Below are 27,669 nucleotides of genomic sequence, written 5' to 3'. Positions count from 1 at the left end.
GAGTTCACTGGGTTTAACTTGTGTTTAAAACACTTAGACACCAAGTACAAACCAGCAGTGACTTTGCTGTAAGTACAGTAAATTCACGAATACAAGCCACACTGAGTATAAGCCGCATCTCTGGGTGTTGGCAAATATTTCGTTTTTTGTCCATAAATAAGCCGCACCTGAATATAAGCCGCTCTGTCATTCGCAGCGAGGACCTGCGTGCAACAAAGTTGCCAAATAGTAACAGAACGGCGGCAGGGCGGGGTTTACTGGCTCGACTCGGGCTGTGCAGGCTCGGCCCACTCGGGGCTGCCGACGGGGCCAGGTAACCCAGCCCGGCGGGGCCACTGGGGGCCAGCCACCGCTGCCACTGGGCTCGGTCACCACGGCCCTGCGCTGCCCTGTGGTGGCAAGCAGGGATGGAGCCCCCCGCCGCGTCCCAGAGCCGCGGCAGTGGCGGCCCGGGTCCCCCCCCTCCTCCCAGAGCCGCGGCAGTGGCGGCCCGGGTCCCCCCCCTCCTCCCAGAGCCGCAGCAGGGGCGGCCCGGGTCCCCCCTCTCCTGCCCGAGCTGCGGCAATGGCGGCGCGGGCCCCCCCCCGTCTCTCCCCTGGGCTATGGCAGAGGAGGGAAGGAGAGACCTCTCCCTCCTCTCTCCCTGCCCCCTGTGCTGCCTGCAGGCAGCCAGGCTCCACCCGCAGCGCTACAGAGTAGCAATTTGTAACAATCGCAAAATGCCGACTTTGCAACTGCTCGGCTGGGCACTCTGGCTGGCACTTCTGAGGTTGTAAATGTCAGAAAATTATTCACATATTAGCCGCTCCTGAGTATTAGCCGCATTTCCGGTTTAGGAGCAAAATTTTAGTCAAAATGGTGTGGGTTGTATTCGTGAAATTACTGTAGTTTTCTCTTACAGCCCCCTTCACTCCTGAGTGTTTGTGGGGGGATCATGGATGCACCTGTGAGGGGCCACATGTGGAGCTGTGATGGCTCAGAGTGCCTAATGCTGAGGCAGCAAAGCTAGCAAGGACATTGCTGTTGGATAGGCAATGGGGTGCTTTGCCCCTCTGAGCAGTGCTTTCCTATCCTCTGGAGCTGAATGCAGCTGCTGATTTAATAACAGTTCCAGAGAAAACCCCATCCCACAGGAACAGGAGGGAGGAGTTGAAGAATGTCGCAGAGGTCAAAAGGAGGTTTTAATAAAGATTTAAAAAAAAAAAAAAACTGAAACTGTCAGACAATGACATTGAGGTGCTTTCCAGGTATCAGGTGCAGCAGAAGTTTTGTCATTAATGACATTTTCTAAACTGGATGTAAAATGCAAAAAGCTAAAGAGAGATTACTGTAGGTCTGTGACAGCAGTAGGTTTCTAGAGGTGTTGAGAAAAGGAAGGTGAATGTAAATAGTGTCCTGAGACAAACCTGTGCTGTCCTGAAGGGATGGTTAATTTACTTGCGCAGCTCAGAATGAGCTAATGTTCCACTAGAGGAGATATTTCAAAGTCACAAGAGCTGTGCTGGTTTTTGGATCATGTTGTGATTTGCACAATGTACGGTGACAGACAGTCACTGCTTTACCACGGCCATACTGGAGTGGTACTGGACTATATTTGTACTCTCTAGTTATGCCTATTGCTGTTTCAGCTTGTGTTACCACCCGGCATGGACAGTGTGTGAGGCATGCCTGTTATTTGGGGAGGAAAAATGCTGTGTCTGCAGTTACTGTAAATGTTTTAACACCTCCCACTGGCATTGCTTCTTGCTTGTGTTTGTGATGCACATTGTGTTGAGTGAAAACATTGGGATGCTGGTGGAATTTTGGGTGACTATTGGGTGATATATCATAATTGACTAATTTTTCAACTTCCAGAAAAGTGAAATTTCATCTTCAAGTTACTGAAATAACTATGCTATCAGCATACAAAAGAAAAAAAAAGATGGTATATTGGATAATATTTGAGCCAGGCCTCTTCTATTTTGTAGTGGAGAGAATATAGTTGTGACAAACATAGCACGTAAATTTAATGTAAGTTTAATCAAACTGTTTGGATTACTTTTTTACTAAACCTCTACATGGATTTTTATTACAAAATGTAGCCTACTTCATACTGGGGAAAAAACTGACTTTATCCTATCCCAATGCCTTTTATCTTTAATTATCTTTTTTTTTCTTATAGGATTTCTACAATTGAGTTTGAATTTCTGTTACACAGATTTTTATGGTAATTACTTGGACATAGCAGAGTTTCCTGTTGAGGTGCATGTCCTGGTGTTTATTTAGCTTGTCTGAAAATGTCTGATGTGTACTATACGGTGAGAAAAATTTGCAAAGTTGCAAAGGATGATCCATGGGCAAACAGTGTGGAGAGCAAGCAGAGAGCGCTCCCTGCATGCCAGTGATTTGGCAATACTTATGTCCAAAATTTCACATTTATTTCTGCTAAAAAACTACCAAAGATGAGAGAAGACCACAGGGAAATTGTTAAAGTTTCAAGACACTGTGGCTGTCAGTATCAGGGCTGTAATGGGTATTGAGAGCGGGATCTAGGAAAGGAAGTAAGATTGTGCAGGATTAACGAGGAGCAGCATCCTATGGAGAACCAGTGAGCAAAGTTAGCTTGGTCTTCTTGTCATCAGTGTCAGAAAACTTGTCCAGGTGTTGGTGTTTTGTGACAGGGATACTGTCAGTGGCTTTGGATAAGATTTTTGCAGCTCCTGGCCTTGACTGCAGGGCTTGTTTCACAGCTGAATTTCAGCACGTGCTCCTGCCTCCCACCTTCTTTATTGCTCATCACTGGGATCTCTCTGGGATGTGGCCTGTCTCCTCCTGCATTGTCTTTGCTCTCAGCACATCTGTTATTCCAGGGAAAGGTACTTTCATTATTCCATTTTCCAGTGAAAGTGTATTTTCATGATTATAGACATACTGAGGAAACGCATACCAGAGGCAGATTCTAGGATGAATTTGGAAGTACAGAAGTTGAAAGCATCAGCAAATCCTGCAGTTCCTACTATTGTCCCATATTGCTGCACAGTTGGCTGAGTTGAGCTGTTTATTATTTTCATTTCTGTCAGGAACAGCAATAATCAGACTGTTTATAGAATCTGCAGCACTGGGGCACTTACAGTAAATTCACAAATACAAGCCGCACTGAATATAAGCCACATCTCTGGGTGTTGGCAAATATTTCGGTTTTTGTCCATAAATAAGCCGCACCGAGTATAAGCCGCTCTGTCGTTCGCAGCGAGGTCCCGCGTGCAACAAAGTTGCCAATTAGTAACAGAACCGTGGGAGGGCGGGGTTTACTGGCTCGGCTCGGGCTGTGCAGGCTCGGCCCGCTCAGGGCTGCCGACGGGGCCAGGTGGCCAAGCCTGGCGGGGCCGCTCGGCACGATCGCTCGGCGCCACCGCTCGGGGCCGGCCACCGCTGCCACTGGGCTTGGTCACCCTGGCCCTGCGCTGCCCCGCGGTGGCAGGCAGGGACGGAGCTTCCCCCGCTCCTACGGCAGCAGCGGCGGGCGGGGACAGAGCACCCCGCCGGCTCCCCGAGCCGCGGCAAAGGCGGCACGGGGCCCCCGCCGGCTCCCCAAGCCGCGGCAAAGGTGACGCGGGGCCCCCGCCGGCTCCCCGAGCTGCGGCAATGGCGGCGCGGGGCTCCCCCGTCTCTCCCCGGGCTATGGCAGAGGAGGGAAGGCGGGAGCTCTCCCGCCTCTCTCCCCGCCCCCCGTGCTGCCTGCAGGCAGCCAGGCTCCACCCGCGGCGCAACAGAGTAGCAATTTGTAACAATCGCGAAATGCCGGCTTTGCAGTTGCTCGGCTCGGCACTCTGCCTGGCACTTCTGAGGTTGTAAATGTCAGAAAATTATTCACATATTAGCTGCTCCTGAATATTAGCCGCGTTTCCGGTTTGGGAGCCAAATCTTAGTCAAAATGGTGTGGCTTGTCTTCGTGAAATTACTGTAGTTTGGCTCAGCCATGCTTTTTTTTCCTCCCCAAGATTTTAAGTTAGTGCTAACTTTCAGAACCATGAAATGGCTGTCTTCTGCTTTCCTTCTTTCCTTTCCAACTTTATGGTACCTTTTTTTTTCAGCGATGAATCTTAATACCCAGTCTTGTCTTTTAAAGGCCCTGCCTGAACCCTTCGGTCTCCTTTGTACTCAAGTTGTAAGTTATCTGTGCCAAAATGACACTGCAGGAGTGAGTCAGCATCTTCCTTCAGACCTTCAGTGTCTGCTGGTGGGGAAGGTCAGCCAACATTTCTACTACTTGTTGCACCATGTGGAATTAGCCAGAACTGTACTTTCCCCTTAATTCAATTAGTAGTTAATGTAATTGCATTCTTTTTAACAGGGTAATTATATTTTTTTTAAAAAATCAAACCACCTCAAATTGAAACCTCTAATGTTTGTTTTTGTTTTTCATTTTCTAAGCCGTTAGATAATTGATTAAACTTCTGGCTACTGTTAGCGAAATTACCTGAATTGCCTCTTGGTTAATAATGGCAGTCTAGGAAAAGAGCTATTGTGGATAAACCAGCTAAAGAATATCAACAGGATAGGCATTTGATTTTGCGAAGTTGTTCACAGTGTGTTAATGACATAAATGCTGTCATGCTTCATATGGGTAGAGGTCATCATACACCTGATGTATGTATATAGTTATATATTCTGAAAGAATATATACCTGATAAAATGAATGAAGGAGGTCAGTGAATGAGGTAGGAATAGATAGGAGAAAATTTAATACTTAATAACATAACAAGTAGCTAGGAGAAAGGTTCTGTGTAGGGATGGATGGTATTTATTATAATCAGCGCATGTGTCCACTTGGATATGTAAATAATACTTATCTGTGAATTGCCCTGACTTTCCACACTTGGAGAACAAGGTTAGTGTTTATCACTCCTAAATGTTTGCTGCAGTTAATTTCTTCATACTAAGCTCTGGCATTGAATGCTGGTACATAGATCTCATTTTAATTTTTCTCCTAAGTGTTTTTTGCGGATGTTTATTATCAAGCAATATTAATGGAGATGAGATTTCTGTACCTGTATTCCCATAACTGGAGATGTTTGGATCTAAGAAAGTTAGAAGAGTTCATCAGTGTCTGCTTTTGTGGGCCCCATATGTGCTAGGTTGCTCAGCATAAGACAGCAAGTGTTAACTCCAGTCACTAGTAACAGCATGACTTGTTGTCTAGCAATGCCCAGAAATATCTTTCCCACTGTTTTTCTTTGTTTATATGTAAGCAATATGATTTTTTTTTTTGCTCCACCACGCAGTTCAGTGACATTAGTCTGAGACTTACCTGCCCTTGTGATTTATCCATGCCTGCCAGGCCCAGTGGAACAGTCGGTGCTCAGGTCTGCACAGCTTAGTCCTTGCTGGCAAAATTAGGAGGAGACAGAAAGTGCCTGCTGCTTTTTTTACCTCTCCTTATCTATTTTTCAGTTTGTCAATGACAAGCCAAATGCTAGCATTTATAGGGATAAATTATGACTAAAATAATTTGCATTTAAAATGCAAATGAATGAAAGCATCAGCAAGGAACCCGCTGCTTCCTTCCTGATGCACAGATGGATACTGGCGTTGGATCAGCCCAGCAAGGCACTGGATATAAAATAAAGTTAATTGGAGTAGCTGAGAAATGAAATGGGCTCAGCCTCATGCTAGTTCCTGGCCTGTGATTTAATACGGCATTAGAGACGAAGGATTGGGAAGGTGCTGAACCACCAACTAAACCAATCACCAGAGCTGTAAATTACCCTTCTGGGATTGCAATGGCAGATTGAGAGGCCCCAATAAAATTGCAAGAGGTTAATAAAACCAAGCTTGGAAGCAGTTTGTCAGGATCTTTGAGAGTTTAAGTTTCATAGTTCATTTTTAGTAGTTGGCTATTGTAACACTGTATTAACCTGGGTGTGGGGATTTGTCCAAGGTCAAATCTGTGTGTATGTGGAAAACCAGTTGGTGCTCAAACAAAACCTCATTCAGGCAAACTGAGAAACTGGTGATGCATCTCTATGCATAGTTCTTTCCTTGTTGGAAGCCTCAGGTCCATTTTTTGCATTATTTATTGATTTCTATGCCTTTAGGTGCCAAAAGGACAATGAGGAGAAGGTGGTGTGGATGGCCTGTGGCCAAAGGAAAGACATACAGAAAGAATTCAGTGTAATCTTTCAGTGCAATCAGTGCAATGGTTGATTCATATCCTCCTTAATGGGACATGGAAAGTGGTGAACAGCAGGACTTGACATGCTCAGTGAGAAAAGATTTCTGTTCCCCTATTCCCATAACTTAAGGTGTTTGGGTCTTGTAGGAAGTGTTTGTAAAGCCAAACCTGCTTTACTCTGTTACTAAAGTGTGGTAGCTGATAATAAATCCTTCGTAGCTCTGTGCCATGTGTCATGTTGGTCTTAATGTCTGTTCTGATTTTTTTTTTTTTACAGACATGTTGCTGAACATCACCTCGTCTTCTGGAAGCAGAAAAAAAATGAACAGATGAATCTCTTCAGCCAGACATTCCTCCAGTAGATCTTTCTCCTCATGGAGCACCCAGGCAGGGAGGAGATGGACTTGAAAGAGGAAAGTCCTCAGGTGTGGACTGAGTCTGCAGCACAGGAACAGAACACTGCTCAGGTGATTAGTCAGAGCTCTGCCTCTGCTTAGGTTGGATTTGGATTGGTGGGGAGGATTAGTTCCTGTTTGGCCCTGATTCAGAGTCTAGAAACTCAGCTTTCATTTGAGCTGAAATACAAACATTTCTGTGGTGATTTGGGGTTAAAGCTTCAGAAACTGAGTTGTGCAAACTGCAGCAGTAAGATACAGAGCTCTGAAATGTGATGAACAAAGTCAGGCAGTGGCTATAGAAGTTTGTGTCCAAATATATTTATAACCATGTGGGAGAGTAAAGGATGTTCAGAGTAGTGAACATGAACAAAATCTGTGCTCTGTGGCAGCTGCTTTTGATGGCATCATTCAAATCAGTTGAAACTGTGGGTGGACCTTGGGGAAAGTAATACGAGCATTTTTTTCCAGCCAGACATCTGGGTATGAGGAAGGGAGAAATGTTAATTTTAAGTGACTAATGCAGTCAGGTTCTGCTGTATTCAGTTTGTCCCTCTGCCTCTGAGGCAACGCAGCTGGGAATTTCTAGAATTCTGTGAATTGATTTGCTCTGTTAGGTATTGGTAGGAAGTGGGTGCTGCATGGAATTTGACCCACAAGCTGAGAAATTCTGCCTCTCTTGGTAATTTCCAGCTTTGAAATTTGCAAAGAAAGGCAATTCTCAATGGCCTGTGTGCCCTTCTCTCTACAATTGAATAACCATGCTGCTGTTTGTGCATGGCAGTTTTAAGGCTTAATGAATATTTGCATAGTGCTCTTCAAATGTGAAATTGTAGTGTTTGTGAGAGGTTTATTGTACAGAATCAGCACTGAACATCCATGGGGGGAGTGCCAGTTCTTGTCTGAAGCATAAGCTAAAAAGTGAAACAAAATAAAATACGTAACTGTGGCATCATTTTATACGAAAGAATTTTATGTGACTGTGAGCACTTGTACTCAAACTAGGTTTGTCCTGTTTTTCCCATATGCTGAAAATGCTTTTCAACATGTAAAGGATGGAAAAAACTAAACATGTTCCTGTTTTCACTGGAATTCAGTATTCTGGCTCATTTAATATAGGCCTCTGATCATCAGTTATGATCATCATGTTCTGGTAAAATTGACTTGCTTTGATTTAAAGTGCTGTCCTAAACATGATTTTTTCCAGTAGTCCTTGGAATCTGTGCCTAATGTTTTCAGGTATGGGTTTGTCTGTTTAAATATTTGAATTTTCTACTGATGCTGAACATACATACTACAGAGAAACAGTCTAATGTGCCCTGCTGCTGCCTCTGAGAACTGCAGTACTATAACTTGAGGAGTATGACAGTTAGTAAGTTCTGTTAGCCTCTCATCGGACAGTAAAAATTACCTTAAAATACAGAACTAGCTGAATGAAGTCATTATCATAAATCCTGAAAGGGATGTAAGCATAAAGGGAAACAATATTCCATTAAATTTAATAGATACGTTGTTCAAATATAAGCTTGTTCTCTTACAAATTTTCGAAGTATCATGCAAGAACTAAGTATGGGTGTAGCAATTACATCTTGAGTTGCAATGCAGAGTAAAACCAGAGACTGATGGGAGTTGTGTGCAGATTTCTCTTGATAGACTAATTGAGTGAGATTTGAAATAGATTTTTCAGTGCATTCAGATTAGTTGGGGCACAAGTTCTCTCTGCTTCCCAAAGCACCCCATGACTCTGGTACTGTGTCCCACTGGCCTGTGTTGGTGCGAGTCCAGGCTCTGTTTGTTCCCCAGGTGCGCTTTGTCCCCGAGGGGGGGGCAGTGGCCCAGATCATGTACAGTGACGAGCAGGAGCGCGGCCCCACGCAGCAGGTGGTTTACACGGCTGATGGCACCTCCTACACCTCTGTGGACACCTCGGAGCACACCCTCGTTTACATCCACCCCGTGGAAGCTACACAGGCACGTGTGGTTCTGAGCCCACCCTGGTTTTGGCACCTAGAAAACACAACAATCTTGTTTGGGATGAAAGCCAGTTACCAGCTAAGTGGTATGACTGGAAAATAGCAGGCAGTCGCTCTCAGCAGTTTTCTCTGCCCACTGCTGAGCAGGGATTTCATGCTGTTCATTTGTTTGATGTGCAGATCCGCTTATCAAAGGATGGTGAGGCTATGAATTATGAATGCTGGTTACTTTGCTGAAGGTGGATGAGATTATAATTTACTCAAAGAGTTTTCTAGAAAAAGTATAATCTCACCAGAAATTCTGCCTCTTGTATCCAATAAAAAAGCTAAAAGCCATCTATGTTCCTTCTGGGAGAGTGTTTTTGTGTAGTACAGCTGTCATAACTGATAGTTACAATAACAGTTGTGTATTTTTGCAGAGCATATCTGTTTATTCAACGTAATTTTGTAGTCTCTGCAGAGTTGCTGATTTTATAGGCCTTTTATATTCTTTTTCTTTGGCATAATCATATCAAATAGCCTTTATTCCCTTGCAGCACATGTTTGTATGGGGTCAATATGCTATGCATCTCTGCCTCTGTGTGGACAGATGAAAAAGGAACAGGCTTGCTTTGTCGAGAGTGTTTTATAATATCTTTACTGACAGGGCAGATTAACTGTGCTGCAAAGTGCATGTACCTGACACCCCCATCATGCTGGCAGGGCCTCATGTGGCACAGTGTGTCTTGTGCAGCTCTCAGCTGTCCCAGAAAACCAACTTCTATGTGAAGGGATGTCCTGAGAGAGTATCTCCCAGGAAGTTACTGGCCAGCTAACTCCAAAACTCTGAATACTGTCATTGTGTCAAAAGATGTGTAGTGCTCTGACACTCTTCTGCATCTAAGATGAAATTGTCACAATGCTAAAGGAATTTGTATTATACCATTCTTTATTTTGTTGTAACCAGGTTGCTACAAGGTCAGATGTTTCAAGTTTTGGCTAAGTAAGGCTAGCCTCAGTCAGTCCTTAGTCTTGCTTTTCCTGGGATTCTGTCCCTGTCCTGACTATTCTTGCAGACTATTGAAGTGGGCATGGCTTCTATGAAATTAGACAGCATCCTTACCATGTCAAAGTCCTGTATAGTATGTGCGTGATAGTCCCTCAAAAGAAAGCATGCAGCAGTGTTGTGAATTTTCAGGAAGAAAAAGCTCACAGATATCTTCTATCCTTAAGTGTTAATTGTGATTAATTGTAATTAATTTTTAAGTGATTTTGGTAAATAAAAAAAAATAAACCCTGTGAAACACTGTAGCTGTATAGATGCAAAGTACCACATCAATATATTAACTCTTTATGGAGCATTACCTAATTTTTAATTTCTATATGTGTAGGTCTGCTTGGGTAAGTTGAGTTTTCTGTGATAACAGGCAGGTTAGAAGCTGACAAAGGCTCAAATGTGGGTTATTTCATTGTGACAGGGTAACTTTTGTGTGAGTTGGAAGTAAAAACCCCCGGGGGCTGGTTTGATAAGCCTTTTTCACTCTGTTTAGACTCTGTTTACAGATCCATCCCAAGTGGCTTACGTCCAACAAGATGCTACCACTCAGCAGGTAAGGAAGAGATATTATTCATTTTGGGCCTAAAACCGTGAGGGAACAGTTAGGGAAGGTAAAGGCCCATTCATGTGGTGATGGAGGGTACTGGGCTGTCTCTGAAGTTGTCCAGTGAGAATCTTGTGCTGTCACCCTGATCAAGATCAATGGCCAGCTTGAGCATGAATGACCGTAAGAGTTAAGAATGATTTTGGGTTTATTCTCTGTAATTCATATTCAACAAGAATTCTAGTTTATTGTCCCAGATAGTCTAAAAAGTCTTTCAACAGTGTCCCTGCAGCAGATGTGGCTGATGTCATCTGAATGTACCATTTTGGAAAGACTGGGTTTTCAGCATTTTCATGTCCTCATACACCTTCTGGTCCAAATGCCTTTAAGTCCACAAAGGAGTCTCAAGGGATAGAAAAATTGGATTAAATTCTAGGTTTACTAGAAACATCACAGGAAATTAAGTGCAGATCCTGAAAAAGTTCAGTGGCTCGCTCCCTTATCACGTGTGCTGGGCTTACCAGTGTGAGGTGGACTGGGAAGAGAATAAAACTGCAGACCATGCTTATAAAGTTATGATGAATTTTCCTTATTCTTTTTACATCCATCATGGATGGGGAAGTTTTGTTGTTAACTCTTACTAGTGTCTTTAGGCACTGCACTGTGCAGTAAGTAGACAGTAGACAGATCAGATCAGCTGTAGACAGGTGCTTTCAGATCTCTCTGGATGGCATTCTCTGCTTGTCATAGACTTACTGCTTGGTGGATCTTTAATGGCATGTGTGAATGGATGTGTTTGGTCCAAATAATCACCAAAGCCATCATTAAAATGTGTGTTTATCAACAGTCTTGAGACAAAGTGAGGGATTGAATGTATGCTGAAAACAAATTTTCTTGCTAGAAGACCTTCTAAATGGTTGAGGCACAGATGGGAAGCAATGACTGGCACAATAAAGGTGTTACCTGTCTTCTCATTCTTCTCTTTCTCTGGAGTTTTGTTCTGGAATTTTTTGTTCCATCAGTTTAGAAGCCAAAAATTCCTATTTAATTGTCTTAAAGCTCATTTAACAAATAAATGACTAGTGAAAAATAGATTAGTTGTGTGCAGTGCAGATAGCAGTGACAGAGGTAATCTGCTGTTATCCCAGAAGCACTTGTCTGTGTCCTCAGCCTGTCCTCCATTCTGCACTGTCTCCAGCACTGTCTGACAGTAGTCCTAACACATGTATTAATTTTTTGGTGAAAGGTTAATCCCTCATTATGTCAACTCCTGCCTTTGCAGCTGTTTTTACATCAGCATTTCATGTGGGACATCCCTAAACTGACAGTTAATGATAAAATAATAATTAAAGCTTCTCTTGTCTTTCAGAAGAAACTTTATTGTAGAAAGAAAGTGGTTTATAAAAATAATGCCCATAATCCATGCAGTGCCTGACATGGAAGTGCAAGTAAGGTTATGTTTGGTGTGATTAGTAGTAGGCAATGCTAATAGGAGGTACAAATAGATGCAAGTCTGTGTGACCTGCTCCTTGCTGGCACACTGGAGGAATAATGATGCCTCTTCTGTTGTCACTTGGCATCAGAAGTGTCAATATCACACACTGTCATGGTGACTTCCTCCTCACTGTCACACCATTCGTTGAAGTCTTTTTGCTGTACTTTTTCAGGAATTTCATAAATTATTCTTAATACCTCTTTAAACAAAGCAACTAGTTTGGAGTTCAAACATTATATTTTGTTGTCTGCTCCCTTACTACTGGCCCAATTCACTGTTCTCAGTTTTATCTGATATTTATTAAGCACCCTGAAGAGAGGCAAGAGCTTGGATTTTAGCATAAAAGCTACTTAACAGTCAGAGGCACAAACTAGAAGCCAGATGATGTCAGCTGTAGAGAAGGATGAATAGTCACATGGACTAATGGTGCAAATTCTTGTATAGATAAGCAGGAAACAAAAGACAGGAAAAGTGATTCCTAGGGTCTTAGTTGTGCTTTGTTTTATTGCTGAATGGATGAGAACAGTGTGGTAATATGCATTAATTGCATTGGTTGTTACAACACCAAAAAAAAAAAGAGTATGTAAACAAAATATGTAGTGTGACCAAATGTAAAGAAAAGTACAGTAATTTCACAACTATAAGGCGCACCCTTTTGACAAAAATTTTGGTTCAAACCCAGAAGTGCGCCTTATACTTCGGAGCGCCTTATATGTGGACAAGTTCAGAAATTTGCCAACCCGGAAGTGCGAGCTGCGAGCCGAACTACGGGGCTTGGTGGGTGGGTGTGGGGGGCGCGGCTCACGCAGGGCCGCGGGGCTCAGCACGTGTCCTGGTTTGGAGGACAGGTGTCTGCTAAGAAAGGCAGTAACCTCTCTTTGAAATCGAAAATGTAAACCCCCTCCCTCCATATTATTATAATTTTGAAATTAAGAGACTCTTTGGCAAAGATATGGGAATTAGGAATAACAGTTCTTTACTAGAGAAATTAAAATAGAAATACAGTATTACAAAGAAACAAACCCCAAACACTGACAATGTGTCTTGGGTTACAATACAGGATGTGATCAAAGTATCTGTTCTATCACCATCTGTTGTGACTAGGTGGGGCGGTGATCTTTATCTCTCTGGGAGATACTCTACTAATGGGCCATCCATTGAAGCCAGTAGGGCATTGCTCTTTATCTTGGCACCCCCCATCCTTCCTCCAGGGAGGTATCTTCTGCTAATGGCCCATTGAGTCCCACTGTGTGACTGATAAAATTACTGCATCCCATTGAGAGTTGCTCCAGCCAGGGGGGAAGAGCCAAGCCTTTCTTACCTAGATAAAAACTGAAATTCTAGGACACCGAGTAGTCCTTTCTCTACTGGACTCTAGAAAAAAACATGATTTTTCCACATCACTACTAGAGCTTGGGAAGGAAACTGCACCTTCAACTAGACAACTGCTTCAACTAAACAACATCTGTCACTGCAAGAAGACTGCAGCCACTGTTCAATCAAACTGATACCAACACCCTGCCTGAGGAGGTGTTAGGTTGTACTCTGTCAGGGTTTGGGGTTTGTTCCTTTGTAGTAGTGTATTTCTATTTTAATTTCCCTAGTAAAGAACTGTATTCCTAATTCCCATATCTTTGCCTGAGAGTCCCTTGATTTCAAAATTATAATAATTTGGAGAGAAGGGGTTTACATTCTCCATTTCAAAGAGAGGCTCCTGCCTTTCTTAGCAGACACCTGTCCTCCAAACTAAGACACAGAGTACAACCTGACACCCCATCAGGGTGACACCCGTCAGTCAGGGTGTTGGTAGCAGTCCCATTCAATGGTGGCTACAGTCCTCCTACAGTGGCAGATGTGATTCAGTTGAAGCAGTGGTCTTGTAGAAGGGTGCAACCTCCCTCCGAAGGTCCAGCGATGATATGGAAAAAAAGTCTCGTTTTCCTCTGGAGTCCAGGGAAAAGAGGGCGACTTGGTGTCCCAGAATTTCAGTTTTTATCTTGGTAAGAAATGTTGGGCTCTCTCCCCTGCCTGGAGCAATTCCCAGTGGGATGAAGTAATTTTATCAGTCACACAGTGGGACTCGATGAGCCATTAGCAGAAGATAACTCCCTGGAGGGAAGGATGAGGGGTGCAAAGATAAAGAACAATGCCTACTGGTTTCAATGGATGGCCCATTAGTAGCAGAGTATCTCCCACAGAGATAAGGATCACTGCCCCACCTGGTCACAACAGATGGTGATAGATTAGATACTTTGATCACATCCTGTATGGTAACCCAAGGCAGCACAACTGGCGCCTTTGTTACTAATTGGTTACTTTGTGTGCGGATGCTCGCTGCAAAAAAAAAAAAAAAAAAAGTGCGTCTTATACTCCGGTGTGCCTTATATATGGACAAAGTTGGGAAATCTGCCGATGCCCGGAAGTGCACCTTATACTTTGGTGCACCTTATACTCGTGAAATTACTGTAATTGTTGGGCTCTTCATGTTTGAGAGCTTGATCTTCTCATTATATCAGTGCACCATCTTGATTTTTTTAATGGATTCTGGATCATGGAATCACTGAATGTTTTGGATTGAAAGGGACCTTAGAGATTGTCTAGTTCCGGCCCTTCAGCCATTGACAGGGTTTACTTGAGGAAAAAAAAAAAGTCATAAAAAGAGGAAATGTTTCTTAGTCCTTCTCTACCTTTTCTCTTGAAAACAGAAGTAAATTTGGGCATAGAGAAAAAGAGACCCCAAATCACTGGTTTTGCCAAGAGCTGAAGAGCTCCTAACACCTGTTTTTAGTGCAATTTGAGCCCAGGCTAGGTAGGACCTTAATTTAAAAATGTGTAATAGATAATTCACAATTTGCAAAGTCTGTGGATTTGAAGCCTTCCCCTTTGTCCCAGGAGCTGCAGGTCCTGTCCAAACCCATCATCCTTCTTTGAACCCCAAAAATCATGGGAATGCCACAATTTTTGAGTGAGTGCAGGGCTCAAGGGAGCTGTGCATGCTGGGCTCTGCCCGTGTGTTAAGTGACTGATGGAAATGTTGCAGTGCTAAAATGAGTGCCTGTGATTTTAGGTAACTGTGCTCTTGCCTGCTGCTGCTCAGAGCATGAATCCCACCAACCTGTCTGTGCTCGGCAGCGTTGCTGACCCCCCCCAACCAGTGGCTCTGGAGCAGGGGCCACAAGCAGATAGAGTAAGTTGCCAGGCACCCTTTCCTTTTCCGTGTACAAATGCACTGATTCCATTGCTCCATCATCTCTGGGGATGAAATGTGGCTGACTGATCCGGGAGGAAATGTGAGAAAGCTGTAGTGCAGATTTGTACTGTCTTCCATAGTCTCACCATGGAATGTATGGGGGCTTAGGAGATCATGTATTTAATATACAGAGAAACCTGTATATTAAAGGAGCAGCGACCTTAAAATTCTGTCAGTGCTGAAAACTGTAGTTAACAGAAGGTGTAGTGCTGACTGTCATAGCAACATCCACTGGGTTTCCTTACCATTGTTTCCAGACAGCTATGCTGCATGTAATATTTCTTGTTCTCTACCAGAGAAATCTGTGTGGCTGATGGAATATGTACCAAACTTCAAATGTTGCAGTTCTCTTAAGGAAGGAGAGGGCTAAACTTGAAAATTAATGGAAGAATGCAATGTCCTCAACTGTTCATGTTCCATTGTTTATATCTAGTCTCCACATTATCTCACCCCTTATTGACCTCTGCCTTTGTACTCTGGAGATTGCTTTGGTTGGATTGTAAAGAGAAGATCATGTGCCAAAAGTTCAGGATTCTCTCACTTGTACAAAAGAAGTTAAAATACAGCTTTAGGCTCTGGGTAGTATCCACAGAGCCTGGACTTTGTTTTGAACTTCCTGCAAGGGTCCAGTACTTCTGAGTTGAGTTTCTTCTGAGAACTGAGTTCTTGACAGGGTAGAGCCAGGACATAATACAGATGTTTTGAGTGAGGGCATCAGTATCAAGAGCCATGCAAAACATTCCTTGGCAGTCATTTAGTACCATCACTTCTCCTCTCCATTACTAGAGGCAGCAGGGAGGGTAGACTAGCAAGGACCTTCATCACTTCACTTTTCTTTGTGGTTTTCTTCATGAATCAGCTTGAATTGTTTATGAATTTTCTGCTCAGGCATCATTACCGGTGCATAACCAGGTGTTACCTCCCATGGAGGCTGTGGATGGTTCTGATCCTTTAGCACCTCTGCAGAACGAAATGGAAAGGATAGAAACAAAAGAGGAAGATGATGAAGATGAAGATGAGGATGAAGATGGGGAAGACACTGACATGGATGAGTGGGATCCAGATCCACCTCGTCCCTTTGATCCCAATGATTTGTGTAAGCATGTGCAGTAATATATAGTGTACTGCCTGCCCTCACCTTTTTTCTTCCCTCTCCATCAGCCCTTTAGTAAAGAGAGGAAAAAACTGTTCAGATTTTAGCAGTAATGAGTATATGTGAGTCTTTATTCCTAGACATGTAAACTCAACTTGGGCTGTTTTACTGAAAAGGCAAAATTCTGTCCTTAGTGAAGTTTCCACGCTGCTTTGTTCCTATTTTGCTGGACACTGGCCTGTCTACTATTTTAAAATGTAGACAGACTATTGGTATAAGTGTTCCCACAGCTGAGCCAGAGATGTTTAGAGAGTGATAAGGCTGTCTCTGAGCTGGTGTGTGTCTGCCTGAAAGTCACATACTCTCTGCCTTTGTGTTGCAGGGTGTGAAGAGTGTAATAATGCACATCCCTCAGTGTGTCCGAAACATGGACCTTTGCATCCCATCCCAAACCGGCCTGTGCTGACCAGGGCAAGGGCCAGCCTTCCCCTGGTGCTCTATATAGACAGGTTTTTGGGAGGTGTGTTCTCCAAAAGGCGTATCCCAAAGCGTACGCAGTTTGGGCCTGTGGAAGGACCCCTGGTCAGACAGACTGAGCTCAAAGACTGCTATATCCATTTGAAGGTAAGGGTGTGAAAAGGAGGAATCAATTTGTGCCTCTGCTTTGATTTCCATTAATTTGTCACTCTGCCTTGATCAATTCACTTGAGATGTTTTGTTATTTCCATCTCTGAAGGTAACTAAGAAATACCCAGATTGCTTTGGCTTCAAATCTACTCTGTTACTCAGGATGACAAACTAATCCTGGTGAATGTTCTGGCATTGTGGTGGTAGGATACACATAGATATACATATATATATATATATACACAGGGTACGTGACATGGAAGGCAGTGAATTACTCTCACATTAGCTGAAGCAGCATCTGGACATAAAAACAGCAGCCCCTTTGAGGATGTTCTGCAGTTATTCTTTTGTGTCATATTGTACCCTCAGTTCAAAATATTTATCTTACCTTTCCCTTCATAAGATGTAGGGAAGAGGAGATATTTTTATTCCCTTCCTCTTGCCAAGTAGTTGGCATGAAGTAAAATGGATTTGAGTGACTTATTCACTTACTGGTTTCACTATTAAAAAATTGGTCCTTTATTTGTTGGAGTTTAGATCCACAGTCTTAGGAGGGCTCTGATGGTCAGTGTCTGACAGGCAAGTTGTGACCATAGGCAGATTCAGCAACCAAGAGAAGTTCAGCTAAAGAAATACTGCTTCCTACTTGAGGCAATGTCATGAGTCAAGAAATGAAAGGAAAAGAGGGTCTGTCAGTTAGAAACTTCTGACAGATGTTTCTGTAGCCTACTAAAGCTACAGCTACTTATGAGTCATTTGTTATAGTCACATGTTCATACTGTGCCTGACCCCTTTAATGAATGATTCTTGTCCGTGAAAGCCTTGGCAGGATGCATTGTGCCTCCCTAGTTAATCTTTACGTGTTGCTAAATATTTTTTCTACCCCTTTCTGGATCCATGTTAATAAAGAGAGGAAAAATAGCTATGCCTTCATTGCTTCCCTAATGTAACAGTTGCATGGGCACAGTAGTTTTCCTAGTACAGTAATTTCACGAATACAAGCCGCACCAATTTGACCAAAATTTTGGTGGAAACCCGGAAGTGCGGCTAATATTCCGGGGCGGCTAATCTATTAACAAAATTCTAAAAGCTGCCAACACGGAAGTGAGAGCCCGTGGCAGCCCCAAGCCAAGCTGGAGCCCGGCCGGCCCCGGCAGAGGTGGGAAAGCCTGGCAGAGGCGGGGCCAGCAGTGTGGGGGCGGGCGGCAGAGCCTGAGCCAGCAGGGCGGGGGAGCCCGGGAGAACTGGGGCTAGCAGTGCAGGGGAGCATGGCAGAAGCAGGAAGGCCGGCGGGTGGGGCTGCCTGGCAGCGGGGGAAGCCCAGCATAATCGGGGCCAGCAGCGTGGGGGAACCCGGCGGTGCGGGGGCCTGCAGTGCCGGCCAGGGCGAGGAAACGCGGCGGCGGTGCAGACGGGAGGGGGCGGCCGGCGAGCGTGGTGGCGGCGGCGGCAGCCCTGCCGGCGGGGCGAGCGAAAGCGGCGCTCGCGAAAGCGCCGCTCGGGAAAGCGCCGCCGCTCGCCGCGAACCGCGAGCCACGAACCGCAAGCCGCGAACCGCGAGCCGCGAAAGCGCCGCCGCGAGCCGCGAACCACGAGCCGCGAAAGCGCCGCCGCGAGCCGCGAGCCGCGAACCGCGAGCCGCGAAAGCGCCGCCGCGAGCCGCGAAAGCGCCGCGGGGCGGGCGCGGCGCGGGGCGGGCGCGGCGCTCGCGAGGCGCGGCGCGGGGCGAGCGAAAGCGGCAGCGGGGCGGACGGCGAGCCCGGCGGCGGCAGCCCTGCCAGCCGGGCGAGCGAACGCGGCAGCGGGGCGGTGCTGACGGGAGAGGGGGGCCAGCGAGCCCGGCGGCGGCGGCAGCACCACCCGGCCAGCCCCGCCGAGCCGTGGCGCTGAGCTGGGCCACCCGGCCCCGTCGGCAACCATGAGCGGGCCGAGCCTGCCTGGCCCCGCCCCGAGCCAGTAAAGCCCGCTATGCCGCGATCCTCTTACTAATTGGCCAATTTGTGAAAGCTGCGCACGGATTCTCGCGACGAACGAAAGTGCGGCTAATATTCGGGGTGCGGCTTATCTATTGACAAAGACAGCAACATTGTCGAGGCACCGGGGGTGCGGCTTATAATCCGTGCGGCTTGTATTCGTGAAACTACTGTAATTCAAATTCTTTTGAATGTGCTACCAGGCAGTTACAGTCACATGTAATTGGATTTTGCTACAGGTTTCTCTTGATAAGGGTGACAGAAAAGACAGAGACTTGCAAGAGGACCTATGGTTTGAACTTTCCAGTGAGGCTCTGTGTAACTGGATGATGTTTGTACGTCCAGCTCAAAACCACCTGGAGCAGAACCTGGTGGCCTATCAGTACGGCCACCACATTTATTACACCACCATTAAAAACGTGGAGCCCAAGCAGGAGCTCAAGGTATGTCATTGCTTTTGTGTCAGGTTTCTCTGCTTCTCCTGATTAAAAAGTATCTCAAAAGTTGCTGCCTAATAAGTGCCAGAAACTCTTTTTGTGAATAGTTTTAGAGTTTTTTTTGTCTGATGGCCTGGATTGAATGTCACTGAAGTCAGTAAGTAGTTAGTCACCAACATAGGTATTTTAATGACCATTGGCTCATGAAGAAGTTTAAAATACAAATATGTAAACTATTTGTCTCTCCCTGTCGTGCTTTACACAGTATATGTTTTGCCTATTACAATCTAATTTTTATTGCAGCAGTTGTATTTTTTTAATTCTGGATGCCCTTCCCAGTCAGTTAACCCTGTGTGATCCTGGCTTGTTTTCTGGTGCCTTAAGTGATTATGGTTTCTCCTCTTACCTGGAGTTCCTGGAGCTTTTGAAACTTTGCATGTGAAAAATGATAAAGAATATTGTGACTTTCCTGTGGTTTGCTTTTTCTTCCCTCTAAAATTTTATTGATTACATTGAGCTCAAAGCAGCGTGGCTGGCTGAGATGGCCTTAATTTTCAACATTTTTGGAGCACTGGGAGAGGGACCAAAAAATTTTGGTATCAGGGAATTTTGTTGTTCAGATCTCTTCTTGCATGTAGATTTCAACAATTTGTCTGGAGAAACAATTGTTTAGTAAGTGTAGTTACTAAATCAGGGCAAAAGGCTGCTTAATACCCTTTAAGAGCAGGACTATGTAATATCAGTCCTTGGTTTTTTTTTTTTTTTTAAGCTGAATTACAGTAATTTCACTATTATAAGCCGCACCATTTTGACTAAAATTTTGCTCCCAAATCGAAAGTGCGGCTTACATTCAGGAGCGGCTTATATATGAACAAATTTTGGAAATTTCCCAACCCGGAAATCCAAGCCAGCAGCAGCCCTGAGCCAGAGCCGCCCAGCCCCAGGTGGCGGGGCAGCGGTGGCACAGCGGCACCACCCGCCGGGCACGCCCCTCTCCCGCTTCCCGGCAGCATTGGCCGGGCACGCCCCTCTCCCTCCTTCCGGCGGCAGCGGCCGGGCACGCCACTCCCTTGCCTCCCGACGACAGCGTCGAGCAGGGCTGGGGCTGCTCCCTGGCAGCCGCCCCGAGCAGGGTCGAGCCAGTAAAGCCTGTGATCCCACGATTCTGTTACTAATTGGCAACTTTGTGAAAGTTGCATGCGAATCCTCACTGCGAACAAAAGTGCGGCTTACAATCCGGTGCAGCTTATTTATGGAGGAAAAATAAAACGTTGCTGACACCCCGGAAGTGCGGCTTATAATCGGTGCGGCTTGTAATTGTGAAATTACTATACTAGGAATCTTAAAAATCCATTTTAAGTGTATTCAAACATCATATTCTCAACAGTGAAAACAATTTGAAATCAGACTTTAGATCTGTGCTGACCTCCCTGCGGGAGCATAATTTTTCTTACTTTGTTAGTGTCTTTTGGGGTCAAATGGTTTGCTGAATGAAAGGCTTGGTAATGTGATTCCTTCCCCAAGTGGATGTAGAGCATTCATGTATATTTTGTCCAGAGATTTGAGTAGTTGAAGCTGGGAAGTTCCAATTTGCCTGCCAGGTGTGTAGTCCAGGAGCTCCAGGCTTTCGTCTTTGTCCAGCTGGTGAGATTCCTGCAGAGTGACGCACCTGCTGGAGAGTCTTTGAAATCGTACTTACCTCTGCCTGTGGCCCACTGCAAGTTCAAACTTGTTTGAGTTTTTCATGCTGAAAAATCTGTTGATGCGTTCTTTGAGAAATCTCTTCTAAAATCCACTTTTTTTCATCAAACAGATGAAATGATGGAAGAATTCACAGCTAAATGTGAGCATCTGCTTCTAGGCTTTAATAAACTTTGTCTTCCTGCCTCTTGTGGTTGTCTTTGCTGAAGGCTTGAATTCCTTGTATGACAAAAGTGGGTCCATCCTGCTAGTGCCTGGCAGATCTTTGTTTTGGAATGCAGGACTATATTGCTCCAATCCTTTAGAAGCATTTTAAATGACTCTATGTGGATGGTGCTGCTTATTGTTTATGTAAAGGAGAGCAGGAAAGAAATGGGAATTCCCCCAAGATGATAACCTTTGCATTCCTCTTGGTACAAGTATCAGTATTTGCTGATATCCTTCCTTTACAGTCATGTAGCTGGGTTTGAAGAGATTGATCTCATTTCCTGTAGAGCTACTGGTAGCCGTGTGCAAGATTAGCGTTTGTGTTAGGAAGCTAAACCTTAAAATTAAATGGATATACTTCCTGAGCAAAGCTCTTTCATTCCTCAGTGGGGGCACATTGATCTTATCCGACTTTATTATTGAGGATGAAATGAGCAGTAAGAGTTAGTGATTGAGGCAAGTGAAGTAAATGTATTGCTTAAAACCCATTTTCAAATAAATTTCCACTAGTTTTGGCTCCACCTAAGTGTCCTATTACCTTGTGCTCCTGCTGCAGGTGTGGTATGCTGCCTCCTATGCCGAGTTTGTGAACCAGAAGATCCATGATATAACTGAGGAGGAAAGAAAGGGTAACTTGGGATCTTCTGCTTTCAGTGTGCCGGTGGTAGCAAATTGTACTCCTTTCTTTCAAGTATAGCCTGTATAGCACTCCCAAATTTTTGCTGGGCTGGGAAAAGTTAAACCAGATCTAGATTGTGTTATTGGGGCTTATTCCCGATAACTCTTCTTATTAGAATATTACTTTAAATTAAGCCTTTGCTTCAGTTTCTGGGATGTATTAGATTGATTCTTTCCAGGAAGAAGTCTGTTTCTGTACTCACTGTCTACTGTGTGTCATAAACTGAGGTGTGATTGCCTTAGATTTAGAAACTTCCCTTGATCTCCCTTAACTTAAGCCAGTGGCACAATCCTGTAGGCTCTTCCATACAAGGGTGAATTTCAGAATCTCTCAGTTTCCAACAGTGTTGATAGTCCATGGGAATTGTCCCTAGTGATCTTTCTGTGTCTCTGTGATGAGCTATGGTCATGGCACAGCGCAGAGGGCATAAAAGCACAGACCAGTGGAGCAGGGCTGGGTATTCTGCAGCTTGTCTAACCTTTAGGGGAGAAATATGGCCCACAGAGGATAGAGAGCCTGGGGGCAAAAAAATTAGGTGTTTAGTTGGTGATGAGTGAAATGGTGTTATTGACATTTCTGATAGTGCTCAGGGAGCAGGAAAAGAACTGGCCATGTTACGAGTGCAATCGGCGTTTCATGAGTTCAGAGCAGCTCCAGCAACACCTCAACTCCCATGATGAGAAGCTGGACTTCTTCAGCAGGTACTGAGCCTTAGCTTCACTTGTAGATCACTGTGGTACTTTCTCAAACTTGCAGAAAGGAAGGTCTTTGTCCTGCAAATCTAAGTGACCAACTCAGGAGAGATCAGCTCGGCACCAGAAGGAAAAATCATGGCAGCAGGAGGCTGACTGGTATAAGAGATCCTGTGAAAGAAACAGCTTGAGAGAAACCTCTGTTGAAATTGGGGAGGTTTTTTTTGTTTTATGCCTTTTTTTGACAATGACTTTAAATAATTGTAATGTTTCAATATCATAGTTATTGAAACACTGTGTTTCTCAGATGTATGGAAGTACAGAGCTTGGAAAACAAGGCTTCTAGTGCCTCATTGGCCTGGTAAGATAGTTTATCCTGACATATTAAAAACTGCATCTACAAATACCTGTCACAGCACAGAAGACATCGGTGCCTTCTTTCTCCTGAAATGTAGCAAGTGACTCTGTTTTGTTTTGCTTTTTTGACACAATATTGTTCCCTTCTGTTTAGTGCCTGACATCAATGATGGAGTGCTTTTTGGGGAGGGATGTTATGGCTTCAGATTTTAAATGGGTTTCCATGTGCATTTGTTACATCATTCTGAAAATGTTTCCAGCACACTATAAACTGGGGTGTTAGAAGTGGGAGGCTTGGTGTGGCAGAGGGCTGGATGGAAGCAAGTAGTCCTCTTAGTCCCATGATTACTGATAAAAATTTTAGTGTGTTCTGAACCTTGGTTTCTCATAAAACACAAAGTAAATAGATACCAGACAGAAACGCTTTGTTTTTGCTGCCAGAATTTCGTCAGTTTTTATTATTTACTGCATTTTATTATTTACTGCATCATTGTTGCTGAGTTTCATGGGTGACTAGGTATGCTGAGAAAGAAAGTATAAAATCAGTGGAGAATCCAAATACATCATTTTTTGTGTTGAACCTGGAGCACTCTTGTATTCTGCAGAGCCAGAGGTCGAGGTCGTGGGCGAGGGAAGAGGAGATTTGGACCTGGCAGACGCCCCGGGCGCCCTCCCAAATTCATGCGCATGGAAGTAACCAGTGAAAATGGTGAAAAGTGTGAAGAAGGGACACAGGTATATTTTTGGAGATTGGAGGGCAGGGGGGAATAGCACATGGAATGTAAACTCTTGACTAAAAGAATTTGGGGCATCAGCGCATACTGAGCGTGTACTTTGAACTTACACATGAGTAATTCTTGGTTTCTAACTGGAATACTTTGCCAGGAGTGCACAGTGCTTCTCTTCTATAAAACCTGTAAAATCACTTGGATTTCTGCAGTAAGTTTCACTCCAAAGCACTTAGCAGTGAGGTGGGTTAGAGCAGCAGTTTAGCAGCCTCCCAGAAGTAATTTAGACAGTAAAACTGTAATAGGAATTTAGGTTCCTGTTTGTCCTTTCTGGAATGTGAGATCAGCCTGCTCTTACAGCTGTTAGTGGTGGAATCAAATCAGTTTGAGATATGATTCTCTGTCCTAACAGAAGGGCTGCCTGTAGGCAGGCTTATTGCAAAATGTTCTTTTGCTTGTAGCTGTTGGTTATATTCTGCAGGGACATAATATGATGCATTTAAGTAAAAAGCTAAATTCTCTGATGCTGACCATGATTAGGTTACCACTAAGTCCTTTTATGAGAATGACAGGAGGGACCAGTGCTCTGGTTTATGACAGCTGAAAACTACTATCTGGAGTGGTAATTTTCCTCTGGCACCTCACTGGGTCGTGGCTCTATGCTGACTCAGAGGGAGGGATGTGTACTCTCCCTGTGAATTCCTGCTGCAATGCCCTAAATACTGCTTTAGGTGCAGGCAGTGATGAGCTCACCCTCCCTACAGGCTGACATGACACATACCAACCTCATTTAGACAAATAAACCTAATACTGGACCCAAACCCTTCCCTCTGGGGAGATGGTGCAGTCCAGTGTGTGAGTGGCCTCTGGACTGGAGGTGGGTTGTGTCTTCCCAGTTTGGATCATGGCCCAAGGCTGGCCTTGTGTGTCTGTGCAGTGGGACAGGGTGTTGTCCCAAGCTGTTGGAGGTGTGCTCACCTCACTACAGCTGGGCATGAGTTCTGCCTGGCAACTGGAGAGTCAGGATGCTGGGAGCACAGCTAATTGTAAGCAAGGTGGAAACTTGCCACTCACACCTGGGCTGGACACTGAGGTGGTGTATTTTTTACTAAGGGTCTCTTTCTGGTAAGCACTCATACTTTGTAAAGGCCTCATTCCTTGGTTTTCTTCTCCCACACTGGCTTTTGTGTTTTGATAGCACCAGCCTTCAGCTAACATAATTCAAGATTAATTCTGGTGCATGTTCCCTAGTTAAGTTTCTTCAGTTGCATTATGTGGTGTCAAATAAGGATGCATGTGTGTTTTTTCATGTAATAGAAGATTATTCCATTCCAGAAGAGTTATTGAAACTTATAGAGAATGTAGACTTTTGGCATGTGCTTCCTGCTCACAATACCTCCCTTTTATGTTAATGCAAAAGGGGAGGAAAAAGAGCTTTGTATGATAGATGGAAGTGATGTGTGCAGAGCTGGAAACTGGATTTTAAAAAAACCACATATAGTGCCCAGTGTAATCACCTGGTTTGTCCAGTTCAGCCTTCCAGGTAGTTTGTTGGAAAGGAGAAGACACTGCAAAATAACACACAACGATTCAAAGCAACAACAGCTTCCGTGAGAGAGAAGTCCTCTCTTTTCCTGGGACTGCACTAGTTAAAGCAGAAATAGTCCTGAGTGCAGAAGAGCCTTCTTGGCTATTGTCTTGGTTTGAAAGACAGGTGTTTCTTTAGAAAGGCAGAAGCCTCTCTTGAAATGGAAAATGTAAACCCCCTCTCTCCAAATTATTATAATTTTGAAATTAAGGGGCTCTCAGGCAAATATATGGGAATAGGAATAACAGTTTTTACTAGGGAAAAAAAAGAAAATAAAAATACAGTAATGCAAAAAAAAAAAAAAACCCTAAACCCAAAACACTGACAGTGTCAGAATACAATCTGACACCCTGTCAGTTAGGGTATTGGTAGCAGCCCCATTAAATGGTGGCTGCAGTCCTCCTGCAGTGACAGATGTGGTTCAGTTGAGGCTGTGCTTGTGTAGAAGGTGCAGTTTTCTGCTGAAGGTCTAGTGATGATGTGGAAAGGTCTGGCTTTCCTCTGGAATCCAGTGGAAAAAGGCTGCTCTCGTGTTCCAAATCTCAGTTTTTATCTAGGTAGGAAAGGCTTGGCTCCACCCCCAGCTAGAACATCTCCCAATGGGATGATGTAATTTTATCAGTCATGCAGTGGGATTCAGTGGCTCATTAACAGAAGATATCTCCATCTAGAGCTAAGGATCACTGCCCCACCTGGTTTCAACAGATGGTGATAGAATACATACTTTTGGTTGCATCTTGCTTTTCAAGCCAAGACATTATCTATCCCTTATTCCATTACCATCTGCATCATACCTAAATCAATTACCTCTTTAAACTCTACAGTGAAGCCTTACGCACATTTCTCACTTAAGATTAGGTTTCCCTGCAGTACACAACGGGTTTCTCCATCTCTCTGCATTACCCACCAAGTGTAACCAGGTCCTTTTGTCTTTACCTGAGGTGGGACTAATCCAAACAGTCTTTCCTAAAATACCTTTCATGTGTACCACAGGGACCCTATCTCCATCCACTGTGTGCAAGGGTTCAGACTGGGAGGAACAGCTCGATGGATGGACTCATGGTTGTTGACCATCCAGGTGGCCTTTGCTAAGTTCATTTCCCAATTCTTCAAGGTTCCCCCGCTAAGTGCCTTTAGGGTGGTCTTAAGTAGTCCATTGCACCGTTCAGCTTTCCCAGCAGCTGGTGCATGATAAGGGATATGATATATCTATTCAATGCCATGTTCTCTATCCCAGGTGTTTATGAGGCTGTTCTTGACATGGGTTTGTAATTATCTCCAAAATCCCAGGGCAATTCAAGTTTCCAGTACAGGCGTATTGTGTGATGAGAGCAATCCACTTGCTCCATGTGGTGGGTAGCGGGAATCTTTCCTTTAAACATCCATCTCAGCACCAGTAGTCAGGGTGCCAAGAGCAGTTGTGCTTCCATGCCAGTCACCTCTGAGATAACTTGGACTCCTTCATAGGCAGCCAAGATTTCCCTTCCTATTGGAGTGTAGTTGACTTCAGACCCTTTGTAACTTCAGCTCCAGAATCCCAGTGGTCGGCCTCGAGTCTCTCTGGGCACTTTCTGCCAAAGGCTCCAGGACGGTCCATAGTTCCCAGCTGCAGAATAAAGCGCATTCTTCACCTCTGGTCCTGTCCTGACTGGGCCAAGGGCTACTGCATGAGCGATCTCCTGCTTGATCTGGGCAAAGGCTTGCTGCTGTTCATCACCCCAATGGAAATTGTTCTTCACGGGTGACCAGGTAGAGAGAGCTTGCAATCTGGCTGTACTCAGAATGTGCATTCTCCAAAAGTCTATGGCACCTAGGAAAGCTTGTGTTTCCTTCTTGCTGTCAGTAGAGACATCGCAGTGATCTTATTGATGACCTCAGTGGGGAGCTGGCGCCGTCCATCTTGTCACTTCACCCCCAGGAACCGGATCTCTTAGGCACTTTGCTCTTCTTGATGGTGAAGCCAGCTCCCAGCAGAATCTGGATGATCTTCTCTCCTTTCTCAAATACCTCCACTGCTGTGTTGCCCCACACAATGATGTCATCGATGTATTGCAGGTGTTCTGGAGCTTCACCCTTTTCCAGTGCAGCCTGGATCAGTCCATGGCAGATGGTGGGGCTGTGTTTCCCCCCCTGGGGCAGACGATTCCAGGTGTACTGCACACCCCTCCAGGTGAAAGCAAACTGAGGCCTGCACTCTGCTGCTAGAGGAATGGAGAAAAATGCGTTGGCAATGTCGATGGTGGCATACCACCTTGCTGCCTTGGACTCCCAACTTGTACCGGAGTTCCAGCATGTCTGGCACGGCAGGGCTCAGCGGTGGAGTCACTTCATTCAACACACGATAGTCCACAGTCTCTCCATTCTCCATCAGACTTGCACACGGGCCAGATGGGGCTGTTGAAGGGTGAGTGGGTTTTGTTGACCACCCCTTGGCTCTCCAGCTCACGGATCATCTTGTGGATGGGGATCACGGCATCTCGATTTGTCCGGTACTGCCGGCGGTGCACTGTTGAGGTGGCAATTGGTACTGGTTGTTCTTCCACCTTCAGGAGTCCAACAGAAGAAGCATTTTTGGACAGTCCAGGCAAGGTGTTCAACTGCTTAATGCTCTCTGCCTCTACAGCAGCTATTCCAAAAACCCATCTGTATTCCTTTGGGTCTTTGTAATAGCCGCTCTGGAGGAAGTCTATGCCTAGAATACCCAGTGCTTGTGGGCCAGTCACAATTGGATGTTTCTGCC

At 44.8% G+C, this 27,669-nt stretch overlaps 1 protein-coding gene across 14 annotated transcripts in view; it reads left to right on the top strand.

Annotated features, from left to right (window-relative positions):
- Positions 1-27,669, top strand: part of PRDM10 (PR/SET domain 10) — a 56,966-nt gene that overhangs the window by 4,712 nt on the left and 24,585 nt on the right. For 6 of the 14 annotated variants that reach the window (XM_033081836.1, XM_033081835.2, XM_033081832.2 and 3 more), the window contains 12 exons: positions 2,162-2,241; positions 4,109-4,228; positions 6,432-6,621; positions 8,353-8,520; positions 10,052-10,111; positions 14,665-14,784; positions 15,736-15,943; positions 16,323-16,564; positions 18,780-18,983; positions 21,442-21,514; positions 22,148-22,265; positions 23,219-23,348. In XM_033081836.1, the coding sequence (XP_032937727.1) occupies positions 6,529-6,621; positions 8,353-8,520; positions 10,052-10,111; positions 14,665-14,784; positions 15,736-15,943; positions 16,323-16,564; positions 18,780-18,983; positions 21,442-21,514; positions 22,148-22,265; positions 23,219-23,348 (1,416 nt within the window). In that variant the 5' untranslated portion in view covers positions 2,162-2,241; positions 4,109-4,228; positions 6,432-6,528. Of the gene's footprint in view, positions 1-2,161; positions 2,242-2,729; positions 2,856-4,108; positions 4,229-6,431; positions 6,622-8,352; positions 8,521-10,051; positions 10,112-14,664; positions 14,785-15,735; positions 15,944-16,322; positions 16,565-18,779; positions 18,984-21,441; positions 21,515-22,147; positions 22,266-23,218; positions 23,349-27,669 lie in introns of all 14 variants that reach the window. The other 8 variants (XM_033081842.2, XM_033081843.2, XM_033081839.1 and 5 more) reach the window with 6 other exon arrangements.

This window comes from Catharus ustulatus, chromosome 28 (genome assembly GCF_009819885.2).
Source record: "Catharus ustulatus isolate bCatUst1 chromosome 28, bCatUst1.pri.v2, whole genome shotgun sequence".
In the NCBI taxonomy this organism is placed as follows: Eukaryota; Metazoa; Chordata; class Aves; order Passeriformes; family Turdidae; genus Catharus; species Catharus ustulatus.
This window is presented reverse-complemented; position numbering and strand designations above follow the sequence as displayed.